Source organism: Ambystoma mexicanum, chromosome 5p (genome assembly GCF_040938575.1).
Source record: "Ambystoma mexicanum isolate Mex_15411 chromosome 5p, UKY_AmexF1_1, whole genome shotgun sequence".
NCBI classification, from domain to species: domain Eukaryota; kingdom Metazoa; phylum Chordata; class Amphibia; order Caudata; family Ambystomatidae; genus Ambystoma; species Ambystoma mexicanum.
In genome coordinates, this window is record NC_090930.1 from 686,705,503 (window position 1) to 686,723,298 (window position 17,796).

Consider the following 17,796-nt stretch of genomic DNA (forward strand, 5'->3'; position numbering starts at 1 on the left):
GTCTTGACAGTCCATGATTAACCTCCCTAGGATTTGATAGAGGAAAGTGAAACATTGCCTCACAAATGAGCCTCCACGCTTTGATAGAATGCTTCAGCACATCTGAAGCCATCAAAAACTGAGTCTTTCTAGTTTTTCCCAACAAGTACTGGGATCTGCATTTAGAGGAAAAGAACTGTTGTAATTATGGGCTTGATACATTTACCTCTTCGAATCAACTTTCCTCTTGATGTACAGGCAATGACTCCACACACCCATACTATCAGAAACATTAAATCCTCACCACCACCCCAACCCCTTGCCAGTTGGCCCAGTGTGCTACTCTCGCTTCACCCTTTCACTTCCTTTTTCCCCTTTTCTTATCCGCCACATGCCATGGTCCAGATAGCCCTGATGGGGCAACAATAGGCTTTTCTCGAAACAAGTCTCTGTTTTGGTAGATAACTATGGTGGTGATTGATGTAGTACAAAAGATGACATACATCAACATAAAAATGCTGCATACACACACGTGAAAGGCATGTGTGTGGTTTGCAAAGGTTCAACTCTTCAAACTAGTGTGGCAGCAAGCATTGCAAGACACTGCGTCACTACTTATTATTGCCAACGTGGTATTTTCTTTGTACATTTAAAAGTGGTCTTTTCTTTGCACATTTAAAATGTTTTCATTAATAACTCTGATAGCAGAAACACAGTTTGACAACGTGTTGCCAAATAGTACTCAAACTAAAAAAATAATTAAAAGGAATGTTATACAAATCCAAAATGAATAGACAAGAAAGATAACTCTTAAAACAAAGAACAGATTTTTGTTGTCCCCCATATAAAACAACTCTGCATTACTTACTATTTAAGGGTTCGCAGATCAAGGAACTTATCACGGACATCAAGTTCAATGTCTGATGACTTCGTCTCTGGTAATTTAATTTTAATCTGAAAAAACAGTTGTCTATTAGATTATTATGTTTGTTTCGTTCTGAGTACATATCCCCAACAAAAAAGACACACTGTTAAAAAGTGTTTCTAATAACACGTCACGATCTTATTTGCAGTGGAATTTGCATCTGCTGTAATTAAGGCTGGAAAATCAAGATTATGAGGTTGCCCTTTTAAAAAATATAATTGTGCAGTCGAGCTTACATTTAAACTCCACTTTTTATGATAGGGACTGTTATTGTGATGATCAATCTATATCAAATAATGTGATACAAATGTTACTGCAACCGTCTGATAACTATGTAAAATCGTTACATTCAACTATAGAAAAGACGAGTAAAAATAAAAAACGGAATGGACCGTTTAAAAAGCTAAATGACATAAAAACCTGGTGTTCAAGCATAGGTGTGCTGTATAGAGGTGCATGCAGTCAATTATCTTCTAAAGATTAACAAACACAGATAAAACAGGTTTTAGATAAATCAGACACGATCTTCCTATAATTATCAAAAAAATAATAATGATATACTGATCACCACTATTTACACAGCTTCGCTGTGATCTGGTTTGGAAGGGTAAGGGTGAAGTCGAGTAGGGGAGGCAGCAGAGGGCCTTGTGACATCTTGAATACCACTAACCATCTTGTTTTACTTCTTAGACTACTTGTCTGTCAACTCACTCAGCAGCAGATAAAAAGAAATAGAAGGAAAGCAATGGTTTTTCAATTTCTCACAATAGTTGATTAATGTTTGTTGAAATCAACCTCATCTTCTGTTTCAGTTGAGTACGACACAGTTAATCCCTTATTGCTATGTCATCCAATGTTATGCTATTGCAGTATCTATTTTGGGCAACAGCATGCTAGTGATTTAATTTGGTTAAATGAGTAATGACTTTAGATGAGTGTCTGAAATATTTTTTTGGTGGACATTTTTTAAAGTGAAGGGCCTTACAGAATTGACTTGTGTGGGCAAGAACACAAAACAAAAATAAATACCGGATTGTTATAACAATATTTATTAAACCATTAACTACCTACTCTAGAGAAAAACACATCCTTAAATTAAAAAAGGAATGTGCAAGATCAGCACAAAAGTAAAAACATGAACAATGATATAATACATTGTGATCAGATGGGTGCCCTAAGTGAGTAACCTACAAAATTGATGTTGAAAGCTTAAACTACTACCAAACACAATCCAAACAATCAAGACACATGTACTAAACAATCTTCTCATTAAAATCCTTTGATCAAATAAATGTGCACATCAACCCACTGATCAAAGTCATGAATTCAACAATGGTGTCACACTTCTGATCTAACAAACTGGTCAATATGTTGATCTAATACACTGTTGATATAAAAAAATGTGAAGCTTTAATAGAACATGGAATTAGAGTACAGTTTTACAGAAAGGAGCATTTTTTTGTTTTCACCATTGCCTTGCAAAAACACAGTCATGCTGCTGGTACCACTTACTCCTAACGTTCTACCCTATGTAGCCCCCATTAAACCTCATGACCTTGCCCTTTTCTCCTGCATCACCAACATAGATAACAATAGTTTTATTTTTTCACATATAATTTTGCTCGTGCCATATCCTCTTTACATTTGGACCAGCACTCGGGAAGCATCACACAAGAGTGGGTGTGGAGTCAACTAAGTGACTCCCTTCATCCGAGCCTGTAGCTGCTTCTGAGGTTTAGAGGGGGAGTCAACACTCTTAGCCCAATCCCAGCCATAGTCAGGCAGGGAAAGGGAGGAGTGCAGACCTTCATTGTGTCCTAGGAAGGCTGGACACAATTAAGGCTGTGGCATCACCACCACTGGTGCCTCCATCTCCCTGACACCGTAAGCAAGTTTGTGCATGCACTGCAATTGCCCCAATCCTAGCCCATGCACAGCTTTGGACAGGGTGACAAAGCGCACGAGCCTTTGCATTTGCAAATAAAGCAAACATTTCTAGATGATTTGCAAATGCACAATTTTTGCAGTGCAACTCATTTTGCAATATTTATTTATTTGATTTATTATTACATTTATAGCAGCGCACCAAGCCCTCAGGAGGATAGGCGCTCGTTACAAACAGAAGTTATGGCATAAGTAGATAACAAGTAGGTACGTGTCTGGGGTTAGATGAACAAGTGCGTTTTTAGGTTTTTTATGGAGAGTGAAAGACACTGGTCATAACTGTCCCCAGGAAATCGCATCTGGCCAGGCACCCCTTCGCCAATGCCTGCTTTTGCAGAAGGTGGAAGAAACAAAGAAACCCACACCAACGCAGTGGCATTGTTATATGTATGATCTATTAAAGCAGATGAAACTACAGTTCTAGACAAATCCAATGGACGTACACATAAAATGGCAGTCAGAAATTACATATGTGCGTCTAACAAGTGCTTAGCTAAATGCACCGATGTGTGCTATTACCAGGAAAAAATGCATATAGAAGACTTATCACTGTCAAAGGCGGCATGCAGTATCAGGGTCAGAGCACAACACAATCGATGTCTCCTCTTCTCTGAGAAGTTGTTAGCATCAACAAACCTTGTGTGCCTCTCCATGTGAGGGGCTTGCATTCCTCAGATAACATGTACATTAAACAGCCTTTTCATGTTGCTCAGTAAATCCGTTATCATTGTTTTCCTCGTTTAGCATATTTCTACAAGGGTAGCAGAGGGTTTACATAAACACACAGAAAGCGGCCCTTGCGCCTTGAGAATAAAACAGTGATTTCTTTACACAGAGCGCAAGTTAACTACTTAAGCATGCATTTGAATAGAAAATGGTTGTGCCTTAGTTTGAAAAAGTAGTGCCTAGACTTTAACATTAGTTCCATAATACAAATGGAGTTAGAGTCTTGCAGGACCCAGAGGGTACCAAAACTGCCCATACATCTATGATACACTTGCTGCCAACTGCTTTTTTGCCTCTCTCTCATACTGCCCTACTGGAAGTGGATGCTACGACCACTGATACTGTAAATACTGGAGGGGCATCTGTACTTCTGCCCTCTATATGGTAGGGTAAAGGCACAGAACACCGCAGCCTGGGCTCTCTATTTGGTAGCAATAGACGAGCAGCCAGGCTTAAGCTTTCAGGAGGTAATGCAGGCTGGTTTTTAAGTACAGTGAATCTCCAAAGCCCCCACAAAGGAATGTCCACACACTATGTTAGGGGATAGATAACACAGTTTCTTTATAGAAAATAAGATTCAGGAATATATATATATATATATATATATATATATATATATATATATTCACTAAAAAAAACTTTGTTAAGGGGACGTTATGGTTAAGTTGTGCTACTAAAAACCTGTGAAATTCACAGAAAAAACGTTATAAACGTGACATTATGGTTCGAAGTAAAACCAAAAAACCCCTGAAATTCGCCAGTTATGGTAAGCTAAGCAACCATAACTACCCGCACCACTGTGCACTGCTAACACTAGCACCCAGGACATCAAAGATGACATCACAAATATCATTGGTGATATCCCTCCTCCCCAAGAAACAGCAGCACTGCTGTAATGAAGGCGCATGACTGATTACAAAACAAAATCCGTCTTCAAGATGGCCACCATAGAATGGGAAGGCGGTTGTTCCATACATGGCCCCTCTTCACTTTCCATGGCAGCCTGCAAAAAGCAAAAGTACGCGCCGTGACGCAGAACCTGTAAATAAACATACAGCGACTTACAGCGTAGTACCTTACATTTTGAAATGATACACTGGATTTTAAAAGAAAACGTTAACATTTTAGAATTTGTAAAGTAGTTTTATTTAGCAAACAACTGTCAGAGACCATCAGACTATTCCCATTTTCAATTAAATTCTAACAATGGTTCTAAGGGCGTCATTGAAAATGTTCATGGTGAGGCACACGTTGTTCTTTTCCCATACACAAAGTATGCCTTGTTGTTAAAGCACCCGCTTTGTTTGCATAGTGATTTCTAAGATCGGCGCCATGACCTTTGCCCTACAACACCATAAATTATGTGATGTTACTCCTAATGGCTAGTTCAGCGTATGGACAAAGGGGGCCAGGGCTATCATCCCACAAATTTGTGATGGACAGTCAGCCGGTCACGAGCAGTTGCATCTGGCGCCCAAAGAAGCCGTCACTCGGCATCTGGAAACCATGGCACGCACAGTACGGAAAGATGTAGCTGGGCGGAAAACGTAAGAGAAAATACGTGTCAATACCAAACCTTTAGCAAAAAATTTCAAAAAACACACAAAAAATGTGGAAAGTAATACACAAATCGAAGTGGGCAAAAATGACATTTTAATGAAATATTAGCGTTGACCATAGCTAAATATAGTGACAGGCTACACACGCCGAGAATCTGCACTCGCCATAAGGGTTAAAAAAATGGCAACTACACAGTAAGATGCTAATTCAGTTATGAAGCCAAAATGAATGGAGAAGTAAGAAAAAATTACATCTCGTGATTTTAAACAAGACCAAAACAACGTGCAAAGTGATACACAAAGCTATGTGGGCAAACATAACATTTCAAAGAATAAACGGTCAACAACGGTGATTCTAGTCATAGCCTGCAAACGCGGAGAATCTGCACTCTCCATTATTGGAGGAAAATTACAACTGCGCAGAAAGATAATACTTCAGTTATATTGTCACAATGAGTGTTTCGGTAATATAAAATTAAAACGCGGTTCGATGTAGAGTCATCAAAATTAAACTTACATGATGTTTACTGCTTCCATTGTTTTTGGCCAAGTCAGACAGCAACGTATTCGGACCAAAGATTCTTCGTGAACTGATATTTCATGTGCCTTACAAACGGTTTTAAAAAATAACCTTATCAAATGGTATTTTTTCCAAGCTTTCATTCCTTGCATTGCTTCTGGAGTTTCCCTTTCACTCAAGGTCAAAAAACAATTGCCCCTTATGGATTCACTCGGATGCGTGGGCCTACTGAGCTCGCAACCAAAAAAGCAAATCAAGTGACCTTCACTCAGAAGGCAAATACATTCTCACTTTGCAACAACATATGAGAATTCATTCATGAGAACCGCTACTCCCATACAACTCCAGAACCGCTGTTTCCATCAAACAGTGCAGATGGCGGCGTCAGATTTCAAAACGTAGGACGCCAGTCTGATGGCAATTTTATTCTCAATACATTGTAACACAGACGCAGTAATTGGTCGCCGTACATTGAGCACCAACTTTCACTTTAGCGTATGACTTTGATGACTTTGGTGACAAGAAAACACCACTTTTTGAGTTTCTGCTGTCACATCCCATCCCAGCCTCATTGAAGCTCACCTTTGGAAACAGTATTTCCTATGTTTAACAAGTGCAATGGTGTCTTGTTTTGTATGTGTTACCGGCGATGTCCGCGTACACCAAACCATGAACAAAAGATGGCGGGGGCAGCGAAGAAATCTGACGCACTTCACGCTGTTCCACAACCAATCAGTGAAAGCGCCCCATGTCCACGGACATGACGCTACGGATTAGCCAATTGATTTCTTGTCCGCGGAGCAAACAGGGAAGTCTGACCGCAGAGCGGACATACATATCACTCATTTCTTTAGACATATTTTTAAAAGGAAACTACTGGACTGATTGTTACCAAATTTACAAAAGCATGCTTTTGGGACCAAGCCCCGGCCCCTGCCGCAAATTTGGTGAAAATCCATCCAGCGGTTTGGCATGTAGGCGTGCGCAAGGTTTTTCCCCCATTCAGTCTATGGGACCCCCTCTATAACTTTGCCCACCCAGACCAAACCTCACTGTGTAGAAGGACTGTGAACCCCCGCGATTGCGATCAGTGACGAGTGTCACAGAAAGAGGACTACCAGGAGAAACCTACAGGGTTCAATGGGCCATCTATAATCACACTATACCACATATTAGACACAATTCGGGACCTAATCTGTATTGCTGGGAGTACAGGTACCCTTTTGTTTGTGTCACCAGTGTACGATAGCCATAGTTTACATGTGTGCTGCACAGCTGAGCACAGCCTTTCATGCTGCAATATCTCACAGTACTCCCAAAATCAAGGGCATTATAAGGGCCAAACCATTGGAAATGCACATGGTGGCATGTGGCACCCTATTGTTCAACAGGGGCAATGATGTACACTGTATGCTAATTTACGCATAGCAGCTCTCTTCCGCTGGTCTACCAAGTGTACAATGTCCTCCACAATCACTGTGTTAAAGTCACCAACATCAAATGCATGCAGAGTGACAACTGCATGGCTGCAATATGCTGTGGTGGCTGTTATGAAGGCCAAGACAGGGGGGCGTGGCCTGAGCTCATGGCGTGAGGCTGTGAACGTCCGGAGCTCCTGCCGAGATCCTGCAAGATGCTACATTTAAGGAATAAAGCTGACCAGAATCAAAATAAGCACACCGGCGGATGCAGTAACCGATTCTCTGACCCCGGAGCAACGAAGTTGGAGAAATTGGTAAAAGACAACAGGCAGAGGCGACGTTGATGCGATTCCAAGATGGCAGACGCGGCACCCCGGCAGTGAGAAAGGAGCAGCTGAGGGCAGGCAGGGATGCAGAAAAGCACGGGGAGCCCAGACAGTGACCTGATGGCGGCTGGAGGCAAGGACCCACAAACGAGTTGGAACGTATCGGACCCAGCGACGTGTCTATCGGGTCACCTCACACCTGACGGCAGACCCAGAATCAGAAGAAGGAACGGAGGAGAAGTAGTGCAGAATCCAAACCAAGTGCGGCATCATCAGGAGGAGTGGCAGGTGTGCGACGGGACCGCCAGGGAAGCAAGGAGTCTGTGGCAAGCAGGAAGCGGGAACCTCCAACCTGAGTGCGTGACCACCACAGCAGGGAGCCCGAAGCTCGCAGGAGGCACAGCGGGACAAGAAGGAGCACAGATCAGTTGGCAGACAGTGGTGGCGCACGCAGGCTGCCGCAAACCGGACCAGTGACACCGAAGAGTCACGAGCGGGCGAGTGACGGAGGAGGCTGCCCGCGGAGTATGCTGGGCCAAGAGAAATGAAGCAGGGCCACGACAACTAGAGAAAGGCAACCTACCCTAGACCAGTGAGCCAGAAGTGGGCAAATCCAGGTACGGTGGGGGGCTCGGAAAGCAGTCCACAGTGGCGAACGCCAAAGACAGCAAAGACAGCAACAGCAACACACCAAGACTGGGCCCCCACTACAGAGGCATGGCCCTGACCAGTGGAAAGTTAGGCACCCTTAAAGACACCAATTGGGCCGGGAAGGGAACCAAGTCCCACAAAACTGAGGCACACATAAAACAATAGCGACATAGTGCTGAATAAGACACACACAGCACCTGTGACCCTGCACTGAAGGGCTGAGACCCCCCCGGAACCAGTCGCCAGAAACGAGAGAATACGGGCCCAAAGACGCCCAAGCAAGTAACCCGGCAGCAAGGTGACAGTCAGACCCGAGGTACACACACACGGGGGGAGCAGCAACGCAAACTAGCTGCGCAATGCAAAGCCATAGCTTGGACGGGCGGAGTGCTGGGTGCTCACAGTAACGCTGACCAGGGCTGAAAAAGGTGAACCAGGGCCCACAATGCGATAACACCTGCAACGCAACAACAACACAGCAGTGCACGGGATATAAATAGTGCTGGCAGAATGTGCTGCGACCTCAAACAAAAGAACAGAGACCCCCATAGCTTGCTGCCAAGGCAGAAGGGAACATAAACTCAAAGACGCTCAAATTAAAGCTTGGCAGAGGGGGTGCTAAATAGATCTGAGGGACCCCCACATGGGAGAGACAACAGCGCAAACCAGAGGCGCACCACAAGACAGCTTGAACGGGCGAGGAGTTGGGCACTCACAGTGACGCTGATTAGGGGTGGAGGAGGTGAAACAGGGCCCATAACGCTATGGCACCTGCAACGCAACAATAGCCCAGTGCAGCAAAAAACGCACGCAGCACAACCAAGGCCCACAGCGACACCACACAGAAGACCGTAGACCCTGAAGCATGAGATCAGAATCCAAGAAACATAAGCACAAGAGTGCACAATCAGGACACTTCACAGCAAGGCACTAAACAGATTTGGGGTAACACACAAGGGAGTGATAACAGCACAAACTGGAGGTGCACCCACCACCAGCAATGTACTCCGCATACAACCAGGCGACAGCGAAGATATGCCTACAACAAAAAATAGGAAAGACGCTACAATCAAGGACTCCTTTAACGCTGCCAAACCGAAAGGGCAGTCGCACAGCAACCCAGAAGCACCAACAGCGCAGCCAGGCAAAGAAACCACCACTAAGGATGACCAAGTACTGGAAGCAATTGCAGGGCTCAGAGCCTTCACAGACACCAAGATAGAGGAGGTTCAATCTGATGTGTAGCTGATGAGGCAAGATGTCTGCAACCTCACTGAAAGGGTCACAACGGCCGAAACTGAACTAAAAGAGACAACAGAAACCACCAGAGAACTAGAAAAGCAGCTGACAGAGCTAGAAAGGAAGAATGCGGCACTAGAAGACCGGGCGGAGGAAGCAGAAGGCACACCCGGCGCAACAACGTATGCCTGCCGGGAATCCCAGAAGGGATGAAAGGATCCAACTCAACAGACTTTGTGGAGAACTTGATACTACAGGAAATTGGATAAGAAACATTGTCACAGGGGTTCGTAGTAGAAAGGGCACACAGATCTCTGCAAAAGAGACCGCCAGTGGGCTCACATCCTCGCCCCATGATAGCAAAGATACTGAACTTTGGCGACAAAGAAACTATCTTGAAATTCTCCAGAGAGGGCGGGGAGATCCGCCGAGACAATGTCAGCATAGCTATATACACAGACTACACACCTGCAGTGCAAAGGGCAAGGAACTCATTTGTGCCAATTAAGCTTAAACTCAAGAAACTGAACCTAAAGTACATGCTGATGTACCCGTCCAGGCTCAAGGTGCTCCACAAAGGACGAGCCGTTTTCTTGGAAACACCGGCGGCGGATACAATGTGGCTGGAACATAATAACCTAGATGATGGTCAGGAGGTGAAAACAGCCGGCCCAGGGGAAGAATGGGGTGCGGGAAGGACTCGTCAACAGCAAACCTGCGGGTGGGCGACACAGAACAATCAAACACTTTGTATCATCAAACGGCAGGAGCGAGGTGGGAATCTGGAACAGAGCGAACAGACACACCCCACAAACTGATAGGTGTCGGCCAGTTGCTGGCGCACCACAGCCCGCACGCTGAAGCCAGGATGGGCCAACCAGATGCGGGGGCACTTGAGCACCACGGTTGGAAAGTGGCAGCAGAGTGCAGTTTTCTAGTTCTAGTTTGGTTTGGAGTTTGTAATGGTTGGAACCCTACACGGAGCGAGGTATGTGTCAGGAAATGTGTGAATGTGGTTTTACACAATGGAACGGGGCAAGGGCTACCTGGGGAATGATGCAATTAGTGAAGCCTGAAAAAGTAAATGGAGACCAAGGGGATAACAGGGGGGCGGGATCCACATATTGAAATGGCCAATGAAATTAGAGTATTAACATGGAATGTCCGAGGTCTGGGAACATACATGTGCAGGAATAGGGTAAAATCCTTTATTAACAGGAAGAGGGTGGCCATTGCATTGTTGCAGGAGACCCACCTGACCAAGAAAACTATGGCCGCGGTAACGGTCCACTGTGATGGGCAATGCTATGGTGCCCCCTACTCAAAATATGCCAAGGGGGTGCTCATTTGGATAAGTCTGGCAATTCCATTCTAACTACTGAGTTTGGAGGCAGACCCGGAAGGCCGGTAGCTAATAGCAAGAGGGTGCATTGAGCTGGTAGAACAAGGTTGCTTCAAAAAGTCATGCATCAAAAAGATTTTAAATAACACACTTTGTAAGTCCAGTGCTTTCCAGTTGTTTTTTAATTTTTTATTCTTTGATTTTTTTTTGAGTTGGTTGCCCTATATGATGACACGTGTTTCGGCGATACAAACCGCCTTTTTCAAATCCGGGCTACTTTTTGGACACGGACTAGTAAAAAATTAAATTCTCCCTTCTATTATATATTCATAGACAGTGATTTTATTTAAGGATTTTGCCAAAAGCATTGTAAAACCACACGGGAATATATAGTCACCAAAATCATATACATACGTTTGTTCACATGGATAGTGGATCCATCGTATCCAAAATGTAAAAACCAAAATTTGCAATTACATTCACAATTCGTTATCATTGTTAATGCAGTTACAGAGAATAAGGATGGGCGATGGGGAGGATGGTTAAGGAAAGAACAATACATTGCATAAAGTATGCAGTTATGTAGAAGGATTATACACAAAAAGGAGAAAAAAAACAGAAAAAGGTAGGTCAATACGTTATCTGCCTTTATAAGTTTTCCACAGTTAAGTATATAGAGTCTACATATATGAAAGAACATTCTTGGGAAAAGGTAGTCAACTCTTACCCATTTGTTTCCATCTTTGTTCATTAGGTCATGGGTTAAATCCCTTCCTATTGATTAAATCTGTAAATATTAGTGTTTATTCGTCTTACTGATAAGTTAATGTTTTAGATGCTTTCTATTGTTTTTAGCAAACTGTATTCTCTACATATTGGGATTCTGCACGCTAGCTTGATGCTAGGGTCCAATAGTTAGTATCGACCAAAAAGTTCCTCACTTGCCTTAACAGTGAGCTGGTAGAAGTCTGCATAATAAACTCATACATCCCCAACCACGGGATTCCAAAACACCTAGGCAAACTGGGGGCCAAACTAGCCCAATGCCGAGAGTTTTTTCATATGGGGAGGGGACCTCAATTGTGTTAGGGACTGGGAGCTGGACATGTCTAAACCAACAGCAACCAGAAACGACGCAGCAACAGGCGTGCTAAACACACTAGTAGAAACCCTGGATATGGTAGATGTGTGGAGGGACCTACATCCCACAGACAAAGGTTCATCGCCACACTCCCTGCACACGAGAATTGACTACCTATTTGTGGCCAAGGGATACCAAACACAAATAGAATCGGCACAGTACTTAGGCAGGCCAATATCAGACCACTCACCACTGCTGATGAACTGGAAGACACAGGGCCTAGACCTCCCATACCACTGTGGCATATGGTGCCAGACGCCCTAACGGATCCGTCCTTCACGGAAGTCTAATTCCCTAATTTTCTAATCAAGAGAGTTTTCATGGTCTGATGTACTCACTGTTTTATTGTTAACTTCCCAGGACACACTGGTCCGGCCACCTTCCCTTCTGTGGGGTAGCGGGGAGTACTCATCCATCTCAGATAAGGACTGGCCTTCTGGATCAGTTTGGCTAGGCCTGGGTAAGTCCAGGTGCCTCATGTTTCCTTGGGATTGGTAGGTGGAAAGAATGAGGTCAGTCGCAGTGGGCCCATAGGAAGTTGTGGTTAACTGGCATGAGGTTCCTGATGGGGAGGGCATCACCCCTGGATCAGAGGGCCCTTTCCCATACCCTGATGGGTCAGGGTGCCTCAATGCTCGTTTGTAATTTTCAATTTCACTTGTCAAACTCTCACACCTGCTTCTCTCTGTCCTCATTTCCTGATGGTGTTCAGAGAGCTGGCCGAGACAGGCCTGATTGGCCTTGAGCACTTTACTCCGGGCCATTAATCAATCTTTCAATTCCTTGATTTAATTCCGACTTGACTCATTTTCCTTTTGTGAGGCCTACATTATGCCTACATATTCAAAGCGGTTGGCTTTCAAAAGACCAATCTCTTTCTCTTCAGCATTTCTACACTGCGCTGCCTGCAACAAGTCAGCTTCCGCTTTCGTCACATGCTCCATGAGTTCTACATTTTCTTGCCTATTTCCAGAGAACCTGATTGACTCCTTTCTATATCCACTTTCAACTGATGCACCTTCTGTGCAAGGACACCATTCTCCTAGTTCAAGAGGTCTTTTTCGTTCACTAGTTGAATTTTCTCTTTTACGGTATGTACCTGATATATCTGATCAAAATCATTTTGGGAATAAACCCCTTTTATAATTAACTGACTGTTTTCATTTTTCTACTCCTTTATTTATAATTGAAAGGCCATAAGGTTATCCAACAGCCCTCTATTATAACTATTCTGATCATTTACCTTATGCTGCAGTGTGCTCAAATTTTCCACACACTCTTTATGTGCATCTAACAGTGCAGAAAACTGTGTTTCAAGCGCTGCACTTTCTTGCTGCTGAGTTTTTAACTTATCTTTGAGTTCTTCCATGAGGCTTTCTTGTTTTAACTGAAACATATGGCTCTGCTGTGCTTGATCTTCTAGCTGCTAAAGTTCTTTCTGCACCTCATTTAGAATCTCAGTCTGACTCTGCGCACAGGCCTTACTCTTCTGCTCTCGCTCTTCTGCAAGTGGAAGTATAGATAAAATGTGAGCTGAGCCATTTGAATCAGTTCTTCTTGAGCATTTTGGGTCATATAAAAGTGCCATATCCCACTTTCACACCAAATGTAAATTCCTGTTGATGTAACATCTTGCATTATTTTAGCTTTCCAGCACGCTTCATCCGCCTCTGTTCGCTAACCACAAATGAACAGCTTAGTAAGAATATGTCTCCTGGCATAATTTAATTCAATTGCATGTATTTTTAAAAATTGCCTTTTTTCCTATTTTTTGTAGGCTTTCCTCTGTGCAGGGGCAAAAATCGCCCTGTTCGCGCTTAATTTTTACTCACAATGCCATATCCAATCAATTCTTACTCAATCCTAATTTTCTGCTATACATCTCCCTGGAACTCAGGGTTCAAATCCTCATGGCACTTTAATAAAGCAAAGATGACTTCCCCTCCACCTTAAGGCAATTACATCAAAAATGTATAGTCTGTCACCATGGACATGTAATGAGTCAAAAATAGCCAGACAAATTCCGGCCAGGAGCCCCCAATTTGTAACAGTTTATTGAGAGGCCACCCTCAACATGGAGGGTTTCTTCCCACCCCAATCAAGGTGTCACAAAACAAACTGTTCAATGTCAATTTGTTGTTTAGCCGCAGGGTGTTCTCACAAGTAGTTTCCAGGGATCCATTGCTCAGGTGGCCAGGGAAGAGCCATCGCTCTTGGATCTCAAACCTGGGGGCGGACCAGTGAGGGAGGATCAGTTGGGCAGGGGGTCCTTGGGGAACGTGGGGAGGGAGTCCAAAGGCGAGACATGGTATCCCCCTGTTTGTTGCCCCAATCCATCCTATCCACCCTTGTTGTTCATGGGATATTGTCACCCAAGTCCCATCCTACCCCTCAAACTTCCCTCACAAAAAGGGAAGATAACATATCCTGGACGGCTAGGGAGAACAAACCCTTTTACAACTCTTGACCCTAACAGTGTCTTTCCTCCCTCAAAACCCATTATTCATGGTCCAAGTAAAAGGAGGAAAAGAGTTAAGTACATGAGATCGGGTGAGACGAAAGATCAAGCACAACTGAGACAGGACTGTGATATTAATATCCATTCATCTGTTACCCATCAAGATCACAGAGAAAACTATCAAGACTCATGCTTGTATAAAAAAACATCAGAGAGATGGAATACTCTGCCACAAGGGGTAGCTATCTCATTAAATCAAAACAAGGCTACAGGATGTTCCTATCTCCACTGTCGATCTCCTAATAGTATTCTAGCAAATGGATTTAACCATCAATCTAATCTCCAATCCAATTTCACTTTACAGCCCTTTCTCTGAGCTTCAGTCGGGTATTTCCAAACCCATTCTATCTTCCCCTCGCCATTTCCAACAAATACTGGGACAAGGAAGAGGCAAACGGGAGTAGTGAAGATTTCCCATTGGAATAACATGGGGAGTGTAAGGGAATCCGGCTGTAGTAAGAACTTAAGTTGTCCCACTGATAGAGTTGGATTGGGGTTGTTTTGTTTGACCGAATGTATATGCCTATGGTCGAATTTGACCAAATTGTTTTCTTGTGTGGTCGTTTTGAGTGCAATATATATGCGGGGGAGACCCCCTGCAGCCCCTCCAAAGCCACCTATATTATTTATTAACCTGAACCCACTCCCTACATATTTTTGCGGTCAAATCCCCCTCCCTAAATTTGGTCAGATCGACCTTGAGCTAATCATCTACAGTCAACTTGGGACCATAGAGTCAGGCATTCACTAATTATCACTCACATCTGACTCCACACTTGACAGCTTTTCCAACTATAAAAGGTGTGGTTCTGCACAGCTGAATGGGTGAGCTGGGGGATGTCTTTGGACCAGAGACCCCAAGGAGCAGAGAGCAGCAGGATTGACGGCTCAGAGGAGAACGGCGTGCCGAGACGCTGTCCCAGTGTTTCTGAGGGGCTGCAGAGTGGCTAGGGAGCAATGTCACCAGAGAGCCAGAGCAAAGCATCTTGAAGGCTGCTGTTGGGGGTTGAAACATTGCTTGTTCCCTTGGGACCGGTGCCGGGTGGTGAGACCCTGACCTCAGGCCCACACAACCAGGAGGGACAGATTGTCACTGTGCTGCTGTCTGGGTGAGTCTCGTGAAAAAAAGAGAGAAAGCAAGAGAGAGAGACTCAGGAGCATGCGTCTGACTGAAGCAGAGCAGGCAAAAGGAAACACAAAGTGACAAAGAGCGGAAAAGAGGAAAGAAAAGAAAACTAGTGAAGATTGAAAGAAGAGTGATGAGATTGAGAGAAAGTAAGAGAAAGTCAGAAAGCAGAGCGTGGAAGGGACACAAAGAAAAAGGACTCTATTAAAGAGGCGCAAGCGACCCGAAAAGAGAGAGAAGGGTGCTAGCGACCTGGCAGAGTGGAAAAGGTGTCAGTGGGCACGGAAAGGTAAAAATAGTGCAAGTGTGCAGGGGGAAAGCAAGAAGGAAGATGCCAGTGGACACGGAAAGGTAAAGAAAGTGCAAGTGTGCATGGGAAAGCAAGCAGGAAGATGCCAATGGCCACAGAAAGGTACAGAATGTGCAAGTGTTGACGAGAAAGCAAGGAGGAAGGTGCAAGTGGGCATGGAAAGGTAAAGAAAGCGCAGGTGTGCAGGAGAAGGAAAGAAAGGTGACTAGTGTTGGGTCTGGATCAAGTTGAGTTCCGATTATTGCTGAAATCTTCTCTATTACTGAGTCCCAGAATCTCGCTATGCCTGGGCATATCCACGCCAGGTGTAAGAAGTCTGCCTCTGGTGCTTTGCATCTCTCACATGTTGCCAGGGTTTCTCCTCGATGTGCATGGAGTTTTGCCAGTGTGCAGTATGTTTGATGGATGAAGTTGAAATGGATCTGTTTATAGCGAGTATTAAGTGATAATTTTTGTGTTTGATGTGCGATGAACGCCCAGTCTTCGTCTGTTATAGAAGTTCGGAGAGTTCTTTCCCATCGTTTCTTAGGTGCTTGCGGCGTAGGTGCCGTGTCGACTAGAAGCGTCTTGTAGATTTCCGATGCCAGCCTTCCCCTGCCTTGTGATTGGATTATTCCGTGGAGCAGTTGCCACGTTTGTGGTTGTTGGGGGAACGTGAGGAAGATGCTTTGTAGTGTGTGTCGTAGTCTGAAGTAGGTGAACAGGTCCAGGGCATTTTCGCGACCTTTATCTCTGGCTTGCTGTGGGGTAATGAATGTACCGTCTATGAAAAGGTCTTCTAGCGTATTTATTCACAGCTTGTCTGTCCATTTTATATAGGTTCTCTCGGTGGTCAACGGAAGTCCTGTTATGAATCTCGCGGGAATCAGGGAAAGAGAACCTAGTTTGGACGTTGCTTCTTTGTGCGATCTTTTTCCAGATGGTGTGGGTTACATAGACAATATTAAGTGTGGTGTGCGGCGCTTGGAGGTTCCCTAGGATTGTTGTCCTGAGATGGAAGGGGGTTGCCAACGTCCGTTCGATTTGGACGTGAGGTCTTAGGAAGTCTGTGGCTTACCAGTGGGCGGCTCAGTAGTATTGCTCTGGGCCTGGGAGCGCAAGACCTCCCTTATTCACACGTTTAATTAGCGCAGAGTATGCCACTCTCGCCACCTTGCCTGCCCATACCAGATCGAGTATCAGGATGCGGATGCGTCGTAGAAATCATTGAGATAGCAGAATCGGGATATTTGTAAAGAGGTATAAGAGCTTGGGGAGAATCACCATCTTGATTAGAGAGACTCGGCCCCAGAGGGTGAGTGGAAGGAGTTTCCATCTGTTTATTTTGCTTTGTAAAGCCTCAAGTATTGTCCCGTAGTTATCCTGCAGGATGTCTGAGTGAGATCTGGACAGATAAATACCGAGGTATATGACTTTTGATGGTTGCCAGCTGAATCCAAAGTCATCTGCAATTGTTGTTTTTTCGGTTAGGGGAAATGTGATGGATTTGGAGTGATTAATCTTCAGGCCTGAAAATTTGGCGAATTTAATGACTTCATGCATTATGGGATTTAGGTTTTCAGCAGGGTTTTGTATAAAGAAGGCTAGGTGATCTGCGTAGAGGGAGATAACAAGTTTGTGAGGTCTGATGGAAAGGCCTCTGTGAAGGTGACGTGCTCAAAGGTCCGACGCCAGGAGCTCCATCACTAGCGTGAATAGAACTGCAGACAGCGGGCATCCCTGTCTGGTCCCTCTTTGTAATCGAATTTATGAGGATCTGGTGTTTCCCATGTGATGGTGTAAGTTGGATCTTTATACAAAAGGGCAACCAGTTTGAGGAAGTAGCTGCCCAGTCCCATACGGCACAGAACCTCGAACAGGTAGGGCCATTCGACTGAGTCGATTGCCTTTTCGGTGTCCAATAAGGCTGCTATCGATTGAGTCTCGGGGTTGAGTGCCGTCATTGCTCCAAACATTCTTCTAATCCCGAAGGAGGTGTTGCGGCCTGGTATGAAACCTGCCTGATCTGCTAGGACCAGGCTCAGCATTAGTGGGAGCAGTCTGGAGGTTAGGATTTTGGCAAATATTTT

At 44.5% G+C, this 17,796-nt stretch overlaps 1 protein-coding gene across 2 annotated transcripts in view; it reads right to left on the reverse strand.

The window, feature by feature from the left end:
- DNAAF6 (dynein axonemal assembly factor 6) overlaps positions 1-17,796 on the reverse strand; it is a 502,401-nt gene that overhangs the window by 23,050 nt on the left and 461,555 nt on the right. For both annotated transcript variants that reach the window (XM_069613060.1, XM_069613061.1), the window contains exon 6: positions 848-933. In XM_069613060.1, coding sequence (XP_069469161.1) covers positions 848-933 — 86 coding nt within the window. The remainder of the gene's footprint in view (positions 1-847; positions 934-17,796) is intronic.